This window comes from Staurois parvus, unplaced genomic scaffold (assembly GCF_062004578.1).
Source record: "Staurois parvus isolate SC_StPar_1 unplaced genomic scaffold, SC_StPar_1.0 ptg000575l, whole genome shotgun sequence".
NCBI classification, from domain to species: domain Eukaryota; kingdom Metazoa; phylum Chordata; class Amphibia; order Anura; family Ranidae; genus Staurois; species Staurois parvus.
Window position 1 is genome coordinate 7,711,357 of NW_028318371.1, and position 14,040 is coordinate 7,725,396.

Below are 14,040 nucleotides of genomic sequence, written 5' to 3' on the forward strand. Positions count from 1 at the left end.
TAAAAGCATTGCAGTGCCTCAGTTATGACATGATGGCTTTGTCTATCCCCCATGGACCCATATTGGCCCCAATGGCACAGTTCCCTTTCAGACAAGTGGCTCTTATTTTTTTAATCTCAAAAGTGTAACGAAATTGTAAAAAAAATTTGAACTGTAAAAGTTACTTAATTTTTTTTCCCTATTTCAGGAAAACCATTCAATCCACTACTGATCATGGCCAGTGCTGTTGGGAATATTATCAGTTCAGTGCTGTTTGGAGAACATTTTGACTACAAAGACACAAAGTTACATGATCTGATGTCTCACACCTCCCGGCACATTAAGAATGTTACATCCCCATTGCACATGGTAGGTTACAATCATTGGTGGATTTGTCTTCCACTAGCACCTCTAATTACATAGTCACTGGAGGAAACCAGTAGAGCATATTACTAGGTTTTCTTGAATGACTTATACTGGGCTTAAAATTTCAGTGCTGTTTTTTGGCAAACTTTTCTTCTTGTATTGTATTTTATCAAAATTGTTAGCATATCATTGCATTTCCTATCTTTAGAAATTTCGGGTGCACATTTAAAGTATTTTAGATTTTATGGTTAGGTTTAGAGTTTACACCGAGGATAAAGTATATGTAAACCCAAAATCTATTAAAAAAACATGGAAAATGTGCATTATTGCAGAGATGTACATATGTGCATTTTTATTTTGCACCAACATGCATTGTAATTCTTCATTTGTTTACTCCTTGTGTTTCTTATGGTCAGCTCTGCAACGTCTTCCCATTCCTGCTCAAGCTGCCATTATTACGAAAAATTGCCTTTAAGGAAAACTCCTACCTGCAGAACTTTGTGCTAGATTACATCGAGGAACACAAACGTACCCTGAAGCTGGAGGCCCCCCGAGATTTGATTGATTATTTCCTGCTGAAGATAAAGGAGGTACATACACTGAACCTTATCTATTTGAAGAGCCTTTGATTATCTTTGGCCGTATCGCCATAAACCAGCCAATCCGAATTGAACTGGAGAATGGTGGTGTGCAGGGCTGGTGCTACTACTAGGCGAACTAGGCAGCCCCCTAGGAACACTGATGACTATGGTGCAGCCACAGCTGCTGGTTTCCTTACTCTCCACCATGGCTGGATCTAGGGGGTCGCTGGGGTGAGCTACACTACCCCCCAGATTGTGGTTGTACTACCCCAGACCGGTCTTTCCATAGACACTGAACCTAGGGGATTTGGGTAAGGTGGGACGATTTCATGCTGGGAAGGGTAATTTGGAGATGTGTTAGCTAGAGAAGGGATTTGGGGGAATTTTTCATAGGTGGGGGGGGGGGGGATTGAAGGAAGTGGATTGGTGGTGGGAGAGGAGATTTGTGCTCTGAGGGGGAGTTGGGAAGGAATTTGTGTTAGGAGAGGGGATGGGGGGGATTTGTGTTAGGAGAGGGGATGGGGGGGGATTTGTGTTAGGAGGGGAGATAGGAGGGGAGATAGGCGGGGAGGGATTTGTGAAAGGAGAGGGGATGGGGGGGATTTGTGATAGGAGAGGGGGGGGATTTGTGATAGGAGAGAGGATGGGGGGGGATTTGTGATAGGAGAGGGGATGAGGGGGGGGATTTGTGATAGGAGAGGGGATGGGGGGGATTTGTGATAGGAGATTGGATGGGGGGGATTTGTAATAGGAGAGTGGATGGTGGGGATTTGTGATAGGAGAGTGCATGGGGGGAATTTGTGATAGAAGATGGGATGGGGGGGGGATTTTTGATAGAAGAGGGGATGGGGGGGGGTGATTTGTGATAGGAGAGGGGATTGAGGGGTTTTGTGATAGGAGAGGGGATGGAGGGGATTTGTGATAGGAGAGGGGATGGGGATTTGTGATAGGAGAGGTGATGGGGGGAATTTGTGATAGAAGAGGGGATGGAGGGGATTTGTGATAGAAGAGGGGATGGAGGGGATTTGTGATAGGAGAGGGGATGGGGGGGATTTGTGATAGGAGAGGGGATAGGGGGGATTTGTGATAGGAGAGGGGATGGGGGGGGATTTGTGATAGGAAAGGGGATTGGGGAGGTGGGAGTCTGTGCTAGGAGGAGGGATTGAGGGGGAGGATTTGTGATACGAGAGGGGATTGGGGGGGTTTTGTGATAGGAGAGCGGATTGGGGAGGTTGGAATTTGTGCTAAGAGGGGGATTGTACGAGGAGAGATTGGGGGGGGATTTGTGATAGCAGATGGTATTGGGGGGGGATTTGTGATAGGAGAGGGGATTGGGGAGGTGGAACTGTGTGCTAAGAGGGAGGATTGTACTAGGAGGAGGGATTGGGGATGGGGGGAGGATTTGTGCCTGGAGAAGGGATTGGGGGGGTTTTGTGTTAGGAGGGGGGATTTGGGGGAGAGTATTTGTGCTATCATGGACAATTTGAGGTAAGAGAGGATGTGTGCTAGGAGGGGTGAAGTAAAACTACAGTTAAAGTCGTTGGTTTAGCCTAAGGCACACAATAGTCTGGCACCAGCCCTGGTGGTGTGAATGTAATCGGTTGTAGTGGAGAGGATGACATCTTCGGGATTGCTTTGAATGGTCCTTTATGGTGTTATATACTCACCACCCTACCAGATATACCAATGTTATATACACAGAAGTTATTTATGAGGGCTATTTGTGAATGGTGCTGTCAGCCTTGGGATTGTGTCATTTCCTGTCATAGGGTATCTAGATTTGGGCTTCTTGCTTCTATGGGAAAGCAGTAAAGGCCATACAGGAGAGATATAGTTACTACTTCGCGTGGATGAGTAAACCTTGGTGGGATCCAAACATGGGAATGGAGGAAAGAGCTGAATAGTCACTAGTGGGAGGGGTCATAATTAAAGGTATGCACCCCACTGCCATAACCACAGCTGTGTATACTGTATATTGAGTCTTTGCTGGCCTTCCTAATAACCATCTTTGCTGTATGTGAAAACCGCTCTGTTGCTGGACTATATTCAGTGGTGTATTTAGGTTTCATGCTGCCCTAGGCAACACAAACATAGTCTGCCCCCAGGGACACTGACCAACACAACCCCCCCTCCTTCCCCCTCCATCAGAGAGCCTGACATTTACCAACAACACCCCTTCCCCCCACCCTGAAGAACTTTCCACTACACCCCCCCCCCCCCCCAGTGATAGGGAGACACTCTTCACAACTCCGAACATCACCGGAAACAAAAGTCAGGCTCTACATACACCATCAAGCGGTCTCTCTGAGATCCCACATGGTTCCCACAGTGCCACGTGTCAGTCCCTTCTTTCATCCCTTCTTCTGGGGGGAGGTTCTTCCCCCTTGAAAAATGCCACCCTAGGCAAGTGCCTTGTGGTAAATACGCCGCTCACTATATAGATACAGTGCATAAAGTGTAAAGACACCATCTTCAGTAAAGCAAGTTTTGTTTATTCAACAATGTCTGGTTTGGTCATTGGATGAGAAAGGAAAGTGTGCTCCTGCGCTGAGTAAATTGATGGTGCTATACAGTATAAATACCTGTAATAAATAACTATTAGCCGCCTGGCCAATGGCCAAATGGCGGCCGGCAAATCCTCTTAGCGTTCCGGGTGGACGCCATATGGTGTCCTCCCGCACATGCACAGTTTGCGCGCCTGCAGAGCCGCGCAGCAACGCGATCTGTCACCGGCCGTGTACCTCAGACACGGCCGATGACAGATCTGAGTACCGGCCCCCGTTGCCGGTACCATGTGACCTGCTGTGACCAATCACAGCAGGTCACATGATAGTTGCATACAATGGATGGCTTCATTCATGCCATCCATTATATACTAGTGTCTAGCTGTGAATGGTCACAGCGATCACATGCACATGTCATGTGATTAGCTGTGGCCAAATCACAGCTAAGAACAAAAAAAAAAAACCTTGAATGAATCGATGTCATTCAGGTAAATGCTTGCTTATAGCAAAGTAATTCTTTGCTATAAGCAAATTGTGTAAAAAAAAAAAAAAAATACTGATCACTTCCCCAAAGTAGTACAATGTTACTATGGTAACATTGTACTACTTTTGTTATAGTGAAATCTGGAAAAAAAATCTTAAAAAAAATCTTAAAAAAAAGAAAACAAAATTAATAAAAAATTAAAAATGAAAAAAAAATATATTTTTTTTTTCATACTGTCACCAGTCAGTGTCCCTGATCACCGCCATGCCAGTTATATGATGACGCTGTACTGCACTGGTGACAGTATGTAAAAAAAAAAATAGTGAAAATAATTTTTTTAATTTTTTAATTTTCAGAAAAATTATGACAAAAAAAATACAACTTCAAAAAAACTCGCCATGCCTCTTATGAAGTACGTCGGACTGTCTACTCTGCAAAAAGGGGTCATTTGGGGGATGTCTGTACTGTCCTGACATTTGGGGGATATCTGTACTGTTCTGACATTTGGGGGATATCTGTACTGTTCTGACATTTGGGGGATATCTGTACTGTCCTGACATTTGGGGGATATCTGTACCGTTCTGACATTTGGGGGATATCTGTACTGTTCTGACATTTGGGGGATATCTGTACTGTCCTGACATTTGGGGGATATCTGTACTGTCCTGACATTTGGGGGATATCTGTACCGTCCTGACATTTGGGGGATATCTGTACCGTCCTGACATTTGGGGGATATCTGTACTGTTCTGACATTCTTGGACCTCAAGAAATTAGATTGGCTGCCAGTACTTCAGGATTGATCAATATTCAGATCTATACCATAGTTTGTGAACTCTATAACTTTCCTACAAACTAAATAATACATCCTAATTTGGGTTATTTTCACCAAAGACATGTAGCAGAATACATCTCGGCCTAAATTTATGAAGAACAATTATTTATTTGTAAACTTTTATAACAGAAACCAAGAAAAACATGTTTTCTTTTCAAAATTTTCGGTCTTTTTTTGTTAATTTAGCAAAAAATAAAAACCCCGGCGGTGATTAAATACCACCAAAAGAAAGCTCTAGTTGTGTGAAGAAAATTATAAAATTTTAGTTTGGGTACAATGTTGTATGACCGCGCAATTTTCATTCAAATTGTGAGAGCGCTGAAACCTGAAAAATGGCCTGGACAGGAAGGGGGAAAAGTGCCCAGTATGGAAGTGGATAAGAAAATACATTTCTGACAGCATGCTTGCTGTGCTCAGCATCCTCCCTTCTCTATTCCTCTCTTCCCATCTCAGTTCCATCCTTTTCCTCTCCTCTCCACTTTTCCTATATCTTTTCTTCTCTTCCCCTCTCAATTCCATCCTTTTTCCTCTCCTCTCCATTCTTCCTATCTCTTATCCCCTTTCCTATTCTCTCTTACCTCTTTTCTGTTTCTTTCCTCTTCATTTCTCTCCCCAGCCCCTTCACCTCTCTTTCTCCTCTTTTTACCTCTCCACTCCATCTAGCCCTCCTTTCCTAACTGTTAGAAATTCTATTCTACAGAACTGACCGCGCACAGACCACATGTTTTCTGCTTCACTACAAGCAAGGAAATGGGAAACTTTATTCAGAGTAAAGACATCGGGGTTGATTCTCTAAAACTGGAGAGTGCAAATCTGGTGCAGCTGTGCACGGTAGCCAATCGCCTTGTTCAATTAAGCTTTGACAAAAAAAAAAAAACTGGAAGGTGATGGCGTCTATGCAGAGCTGCTCCAGAGTTTGCACTCTCTAGTTTTAGTAAATCAACCCCAGAGTATACCATAGATGCAGTTACAAACTTAAAAACACTGCCATCTATTGGTTGAAAAATATATCTCTACTGAATAGTGATGTAGTTGCACAAAATACATAAACACTGTATTCCAGCACCCCCACTCAACAACTACTCCTTATATTAGTCCCATTTCAGATCTTGGTTCTATAAATCTGTTCTTTGTCAGCGAGCAGTTTTAGGTAGCTCTGAAAGTGTCCATGTCTGCAGTTCACTAAGAGATGTCATCTCTTCATCAGCAGCTCTGATCCAACTTTGTTTCTCATGGGTTGGAAGTCTTTGCATCTGATCCCATGAATCTGGCTCTGGTTTTAATTCTACATGAGCAACATAGGACAAACGTTTGGCTGGGATGCCTTTTATTACTTCTGGAGGATTTCCTGATTGAAGCCTCTCATGGCCTGGTTTCTTCTTTTAAAGTAATTGAATTGTCTGTGTTAATTTTATTTCTGTGTCACTTTGTTGCTTATCTTCATTTGACACTGATGTGGAATTTCCAGTTTTTTCAGTTGGAAGCATTTGTGTTCATGAAATGTTGAACACACTGCAGTTTCATCGACAATTGCACTTCTACTGATGGTTACCTAGTTTGTGTCTTGGTGTAGAATTCTGTATCCCTTTTGAGATTCACTGTACCCTGCAAGTACACCTTTCTTTTGGGATGTGCATATAGGCTTTGCTTCCCAAAAATTTTAGATGGTTTATATTTCATAGTTCATATAGAGTTTTCTCAGCTAATTTTCCTGGTAGTCCTTTTTTGGAGATGGCATACGGTCATAATTGCCTCCCCCAGTATGTGGTTGGCATATCTGCATTCAACAGCATGGTTCTTCCACTCTCACATAGAGTACAGCTCATTCCTTCTGCAACCCTGCTTTTTGTTCTGGGTTGTATGGTACAGTAGTTTAAAATATTATGCCATGCTTTCTGAGAATCGCCTGTGTATTATCACCTGTATATTGAGCTCCATTGTCTGTGCGCATTACATTCTGCAATTTGCCAAATTTGTTGCTTACGTGATCCAAATGTTGTTCAAGTTTCTCTGGCAATTTCTTACATTTTTCTTTTTATACAGCTGGTGCATTTCATTGTTTGATCACATGGACTAATTTTTATTCCACTTGCATAGTCATTCTCAGTTAATTTTTTTATTATGTTAGCACTTTTGTACCCAATCTGTCTGTGCCCTGCAGTTTGAATTTTTATCCTCCTTGGTAGTATTAACCATCTCACTGTAATGTTAGCCTTTTCAAGCAATATATCTCTTTGTGATGGCACAACTGTCATCTTGGCAGATCACTACATTGCTTTGTTTTTGTGAGCTTCTTCACTGATAAAAGATTAGTTTTAAGAGCAGGGACACTCTGGGAAATAGGACAGTAAAGAAAATATCTCCTATTCCTTCTGATTCCATTATTTGCCCATTAGCTATGGTGATTTTTTTTCTGTTTTTACTCTGGTCAAGGTGAATAAACACACCATGCCTGTGTAGCACCACCCCCTTAGGAGTTGCAAGATATTTGGGTCCCCCTATAGTACTGCAGAGCCAGGCAACACACATTTCCTTCACTCAGACTTGCAGTAGGAGACAGTAACCAGTCCTTGAGCTTTGTTTTTGAAGTTTTTTTTACTGAAGGGTTTAGAACTTGGATGGGGTAAAGGGGTGTATGGCATTCCCAAGGAATGGCAACTGAGGACAAACTCCTTAGCAACTATGTACAAGTATTTACAGCAAAGTTTTTCTTCTGGAGAGCTAGCTAGCATCTCCTGTAGTACCACCCCAGATGTCTCCTCTCCTCATCCAGCTGTACTGGATGAATCCCTGGGCAGGAGATCCACTGCCTGCCACTGCAGTGTGAAACAGTCCCGGGTAAGATAGCAAATCCAGTCCCCACTACAGTGCTCCTTCCCCCTTACTGGCTCAGGGGGTGCAGGTTTACTAACTTGGTCCCTCTTCTGTGTTGTCAGTGGATACTACCAGGCCTTCTGCTGGGCCACTCCTTCCCTGCCACACAGGTGGTCCTCTTTCAGGGGGGCAGTGAAGTCCAATGTTTTCCACCTTCCAAGGTCCTCTGTCTGCAGGTGAGCCTCTTTCCATCTGGGCCTCCTCACAGGCTCCTGCCCCCAGCCTCACATCCTTCTCTCTCTCTTCCACCTGAACTCTTCTGCTGCTGATCAGGCTCAGTCACATTAAAGGGTTGCCCTGGCCCCTTGTCAAGCTTCCTCTTGGGGATTAGCCAGGATCGCCTAAGAGTACAAACCAGCCACTTCTCAGATCCACCAATTGCTTCTAGACCTTTCCCCAAAGATCTGGAGCAGGGGGGAATTCCAAAAGGCTGGTCTGCAGAGCCTCTCAGCTCCTGACCCAAATTTAACCTTCTGACTATTACACCTGTACAGCTACTCATCCCCTGACTGTCAATTTAGGATCTAGCTCCCCCTAACTACCGAGGAGGGCACTACACCTGCAAAGATGAGGTCCAACTTTTGGATTGCAAAACATATTCATTATCTAAAGAAAACTGTTTTTCTTACTTCACACTTTTGGCCTTTTGCAGTTTAGTTCGATTTTGCATTCCAGCTTTCCAGATTCTGCAATCTGCTTTTAAAGTACCTTGTTTTTTGCACACGTAGCAATCAAGTGTTTTCTTGTTGCATGTTACTGTTTTTTATTTTTATTTTTCATCTTTAAAGCAGACCTTGCAACAGAAGCACCGTCACTATTAATGCTGCTTTGCACTTATATTCATCCACCAGCTTGCCCTTACACATTCCATTGTCCATTCATTATCTGGATATGCATAAAGTGCTGTGACAAGCGTTTCATAACTTTTCTGGTAAACCTCTAAAAGTGATAGTGCTGTGACATGAAAATCTTTATTTCTTCTCCTATAACTCACAGGCGTTAAACCATTTCCATGGTGTGCCTTATGTAATCCTGCATATCCTGACTTTTCATCAGCTTGGTTTGGTATAATCAAAAACAGTTTATTGCTGAGATTAGCTCTTTCATGCAGCTTTTGTAATCCTTCCCACATTTCTTTAGCAGTTTCATACTTGGCGTAGAAGATGATCAAATCATACATATATTTAAGAGACATTGAATTCCAAGCTTTCTGATCTTTCTCTTTCCACTCCTCCTGAAGGGTGTTATGGCCTAACTTACTTTATACATTTCCACATACAGTCATGACCAAAAATATTGTCCCCTCCTGCATTTGTCAGATAATGCAACACTTCGCACAGAAAATTGTTGCAATTACAAATGTTTCAGCATTCTCATGTTTCTTTTGTTTGTATTGGTATGATACAAAAAAGTGGAGAAACAAAAAGCCAAATCTGACACATTCCACGCAAAACCCCAAAAATGGGCTGGACAACATCAATTTAATATTTGTTAGCACGTCCCTTGGAAAAAAATAAATTAATGGCTTCATGTAACCATCAATGAGTTTCTTCCACCTCTCTACTGGAATTTTGGAGCGCTCTTCTTTCTCCAACTGCTCCAGGTCTCTCAGATTGGAAGAGTTCCTTTTCCCAACTGCTGTTCTGTGATCTCTCCACAGGAGCTCTATGGGATTGAGATCTGGACTCATTGCTGGCCAGTTCAGTCCTCTCCAGCGCTTTGTGTGAAACCATTTCTGGGGGCTTTTTGATGTGTGCTTTGGGTCATTGTCCTTCTGTAAGACCCATGACCTCTGACAGAGACCCAACTTTCTGACACTGGGCCTACATTGCCTCCCAGAATTATTTGGTAGTCTTCAGATTTCATAATGCCATGCACATGGTCAGGACATCCAGTGCCTAAAGTAGCAAAGCACCCCAAAACATCAGTAACCCCCCCCCACCATGTGTGACTGGAGGCACTGGATTCTTTTCTTTAAAGGCTTCATTGTTTTCTCTGAAAACAGTAGAATGATGGGCTATACCAAAAGGCTGGAATTTTGTTTCGTCTGTCCAAAGCTCATTCTCCCAGAAGGATTTTGGCTTCCTCAGGTAAGTTTTGGCAAACTCCAATCTGGCTTTTATATGTTTTTGTGTCAGCAGTGGGGTCCTCCTGGGTCTCCTCCCATAGTGTCCCTTTTCATTCAGATAGGGAGAGCTGTAACAGTTGTACCCTGGAAGTTATCCACCAGTCAAACAATTGCAATCTTTGATCAATTTTTCACTTTTGTCCATGTCCAGGGAGATTAGATACAGTGTCATGGGCTGTAAACTTGACAATGTTGCACACAGTGGAAACAGGAACATTCAGATCTTTGGAGATGAACTTGTAGCCTTGAGATTGTCATGCTTTTCCACAATTTTTGTTCTCAAATCCTCAAACAATTCTGTGCTGCTCTTTCTCTTCTCCATGCTCCATGTGGCACAGACGCACAACAGAAAGGGTTACATTTTTCACCATTTTAGCTTGTTGCGCGTATGATTTCTATATTGTCAGCGTCTGGTCATTGATACAGATGAGTTTAACTACAAATTACAGGAGCATCACAAACTTAGGATGCAATTATTTCTTAGTTTTAAGAATGTGCCAATATTTTTGTCCAGTCCATTTTTGGAGTTTTGTGTGGAATGTTGTAGATTTGGCTTTTTGTATCTCTATTTCTTTACTTGTATTGGTATGACACAAAAAAGTGAACATGAAAATGCCGAAACATTTATGATTGCAACACATTTCTGGACGAAGTGGTGCATTATCTGACAGAAATGGGGGGGTGCCAATATTTTTGGCAAAGACTGTACCATCTCTTATTAGCAGCATTTTCATATTGAATTTCCAAGATTGGTAGTTCTGGTTTGTCAGATTTGCAAAAGAAAGCTTTGTTACAGCTGTGTTACTGGTCATTTTTTCATTTATTATGTTGCGCAAAACATACCATGGATGCAGCTACAAACTTTTATAAACACTGCCATCTGCTGGTTGAAAAATATATCGCTAGTGAATACTGATGTAGTTGTTGCACAAAATACAGGAACACTGTATTCCAACACTTACCTCTCCTCTTCTTTCCACTCCTCTCCTTTCCCTCCTCTCCTGTCATTTCTTCTCATATTCCTCTCTCTTTTTATCCCCCCCCCTCCACCTTCATCTAATTATCTTCTCTTCTAATTCTCCCCCTCTATTCCCTTTCCTTACCACAGCATATTGCCTTCCCTTTCTTCTCCTCTCCACAACTTTTCACTTTTTTTACACCCAACAAAAAATAAAAATTGATCAATTATGTAATTGTTTGGTGGGTAGTGAGACCTTTATTTGCTCAGTTAAAGAACTGCAGACACGCTTCTGGGTTTTATGTTGCCTTGTCCCTCACTGAAGAAACATCGGCACGCCATAAAGACCCAGGCACATGACCTACAGCAGGACATAGCTTCTCAACTTAAAGAAATCTGAACAGGTAAGTATTAAAATATATATACTTTTTTTTTTACATATATTAAATATTATTTTTGCAGGGTGCTTAAAAAAATTATATAGTATGTGTATATGTTATACTGTCATGCCATGGCAACCTGCTGTAGTATGTGGCTCATTCATGTTGCTTATGCCTCCTGGTGTTATTCCCCCTTCTGTCTTCTCAGGTGGAGAATGAAAAGGACCCAGATTTTTGTGATGACAGCCTGATGGCCATGGCGGTGGGTCTGTTAGCAGCAGGTTCTGAAACCACCGCTACCACCCTGACATTCTGCCTGATCTTCTTGGCTCACTATTCTGAAGTCCAGGGTAAGATCAATAATACCCACGCAGAATTCAATATGACCTCTTATGTTTATCTGTCAGATATTCCAACCCTTACCCACTTCATCCAACACTTCACCACAAAAAAAAATGGCTGCAGTTCAACTTTTGAGTTGATAATGTTAACATAGGCAGTGCTCCGAAAAGACACAGAAACATAGAAAAGCAGAAAGATCAACTGGTCTATAAAGTCAGCCCCATTTTATGTAAATGTATACATGTTTTGGATTTTTTATTTTTTTTTATATATATAATGTTTAGATCTGTGACTGTACCAAGCATGATTGAATTCACTTGTGGTTGGCTAACTTCCTACCTTTGCTGGAAGTCTATTCCAAGCATCAACTACTCTTTTGGTAAAATGATTCTTTCTAAGGTTAGTTTTGAACGTTCACACATCTAGTTTGAGGTCGTGTCCCCCTGTTCTTCATATTTAAAATACTGCCCTCCTGAACCTTATTCAACCCCTTGCTGTATTTAAAGGATTCAGAATTTACATATGAAGTTCCTCTCCTGATATGATTTATCCCTCAGACCTTTCACCATATTGGTTCCCCGTCTCTGGATTTCTTATCAATATCTTTTTGTAAGTGAGGTCTCCAGAATTGGACACAGTACTCTATATGAGGTCTAACTAAAGGTCTATATAGGGGAATCAGGATCTCCTTCCTCCTGCTGGTGACCCCTCTAGTGATATAAAGATCTATATAGAGGAATCAGGACCTTCTTCCTCCCCCTGGTGACCCCTCTAGTGATATAAATATCTATACAGAGGAATCAGGACCTCCTTCCTCCTGCTGGTGACCCGTCTAGTGATATAAATATCTATACAGAGGAATCAGGACCTCCTTCCTCCTGCTGGTGATCCCTCTAGTGATATAAAGGTCTATATAGAGGAATCAGGACCTCCTTCCTCCTGCTGGTGACCCCTCTAGTGATATAAAGATCTATATAGAGGAATCAGGACCTCCATCCTCCTGCTGGTGACCCCTCTAGTGATATAAAGATCTATATAGAGGAATCAGGACCTCCATCCTCCTGCTGGTGATCCCTCTAGTGATATAAAGATCTATATAGGGGAATCAGGACCTCCTTCCTCCTGCTGGTGACACCTCTAGTGATATAAAGATCTATATAGAGGAATCAGGACCTCCTTCCTCCTGCTGGTGATCCCTCTAGTGATATAAAGATCTATATAGAGGAATCAGGACCTCCTTCCTCCTGCTGGTGACCCCTCTAGTGATATAAATATCTATACAGAGGAATCAGGATCTTCAGGGATATCATCAGCAAACAGATACACCTGACCCACCAATCCTCTAGTTATATTACCTATATACTGTATAGATTAAATAGAACAGCACCTAGTACAGAGCCTTGTTCTACACCAGTAGTGAGTGGTCTCTGTTCTGAATGAACCCTCTTTACAACCACACTCTGGTATCTATCCTTTAGCCAGTTGTGTGTAGCACTACAGCGCATCCAGAAAGTATTCCCAGCGCTTAACTTTTGCCACATTTTGTGTACAGACTGATTCTAAAATGGATTCAATTATTTTTTTCCTCAACATTCTACAAACAATACCCCATAATGACAACATGAAAGAAGTTTCTTTTGAAATCTTTGCAATTTATTAAAAATAAAAACTAAAAGAAAATGTACATAAGTATTTGGAGCTCTCCAGCCTCTCCTAGTATACCACCCCAGACCCCAGATAAATCATTCTCTTATCCAGCTGCCTGAGGGAATCCCTGGGCAAGGGGGTCCAGTGCCTGCCACAGTAAGTTGAACAGTCCCCGGTACGGCGCTAATGAGGTTTCCCACCAGAGTGCTCTCTTCCCCTTAACTGGCCCGGGAGGTGTAGGATTACTCACTCAGTCACTCTCTTGTGAGCTGGTGTAGGTAGTTAGCTGACTTCAGGTCTTCTGCTGGCCGGCTCCTTTCCTGGCTGTACAGGTGGTGCTCGCTTTGGGGGCCAGTGAGGATGAGTGATCCTCCTTTCCATCTTCCTGCCTGTAGGTAGGCCCATTCAATGTGGGCTTCCTCACATCTTCCACCCGCACTCTCCTGCTGCTGAGTAGGCTCAGTCACACTTAAGGGCTGGTTCCATGCCAAGCCTCCTGCTTAGGGATTGTCCAGAGTCCCTTGAGTAGCAGAACAGTCCCTCCTCATTTCTGCTCATTGCTTCTAGAATCTTCTCCAAGATTCTAGAGCAGGGGGAGGCATCAAGGAAGTGATCTGCAGAGCCTCTCAGCCCTGACCTGAATTTGACCCAGCTGACTATCACCCAGGCTGCTGCTCAGCTTTTCTAATTAAAAAAAACCTAACTAGCTCCCCCTAGCTAACTAGGAGGGTACTACATGTGTATTCACTGAACCACCCAAGGGATAAGCACAACTTTTGTATTCGATCATTATGCGGAACTGTATCAAATGCTTAGCTAGGGTAGGCTGTGTCCACAGCACCACCTTAGTCCAAAACATTGGTAACATAGTAAAAAAAAAATAATAATAATTAGTTAGATTAGTCTGATATGATCTGCCACCAGTAAAGCGATGCTGCTATGGGTCCAGCAAGTTGTCTGTT

At 42.6% G+C, this 14,040-nt stretch overlaps 1 protein-coding gene across 1 annotated transcript in view; it reads left to right on the forward strand.

The window, feature by feature from the left end:
• Window positions 1-14,040, forward strand: part of LOC149450410 (cytochrome P450 2C25-like) — a 45,596-nt gene that overhangs the window by 21,478 nt on the left and 10,078 nt on the right. Inside the window, exons 5-7 of the mRNA XM_089692090.1 lie at window positions 188-348; window positions 762-935; window positions 11,298-11,439. Coding sequence (XP_089548216.1) covers window positions 188-348; window positions 762-935; window positions 11,298-11,439 — 477 coding nt within the window. The remainder of the gene's footprint in view (window positions 1-187; window positions 349-761; window positions 936-11,297; window positions 11,440-14,040) is intronic.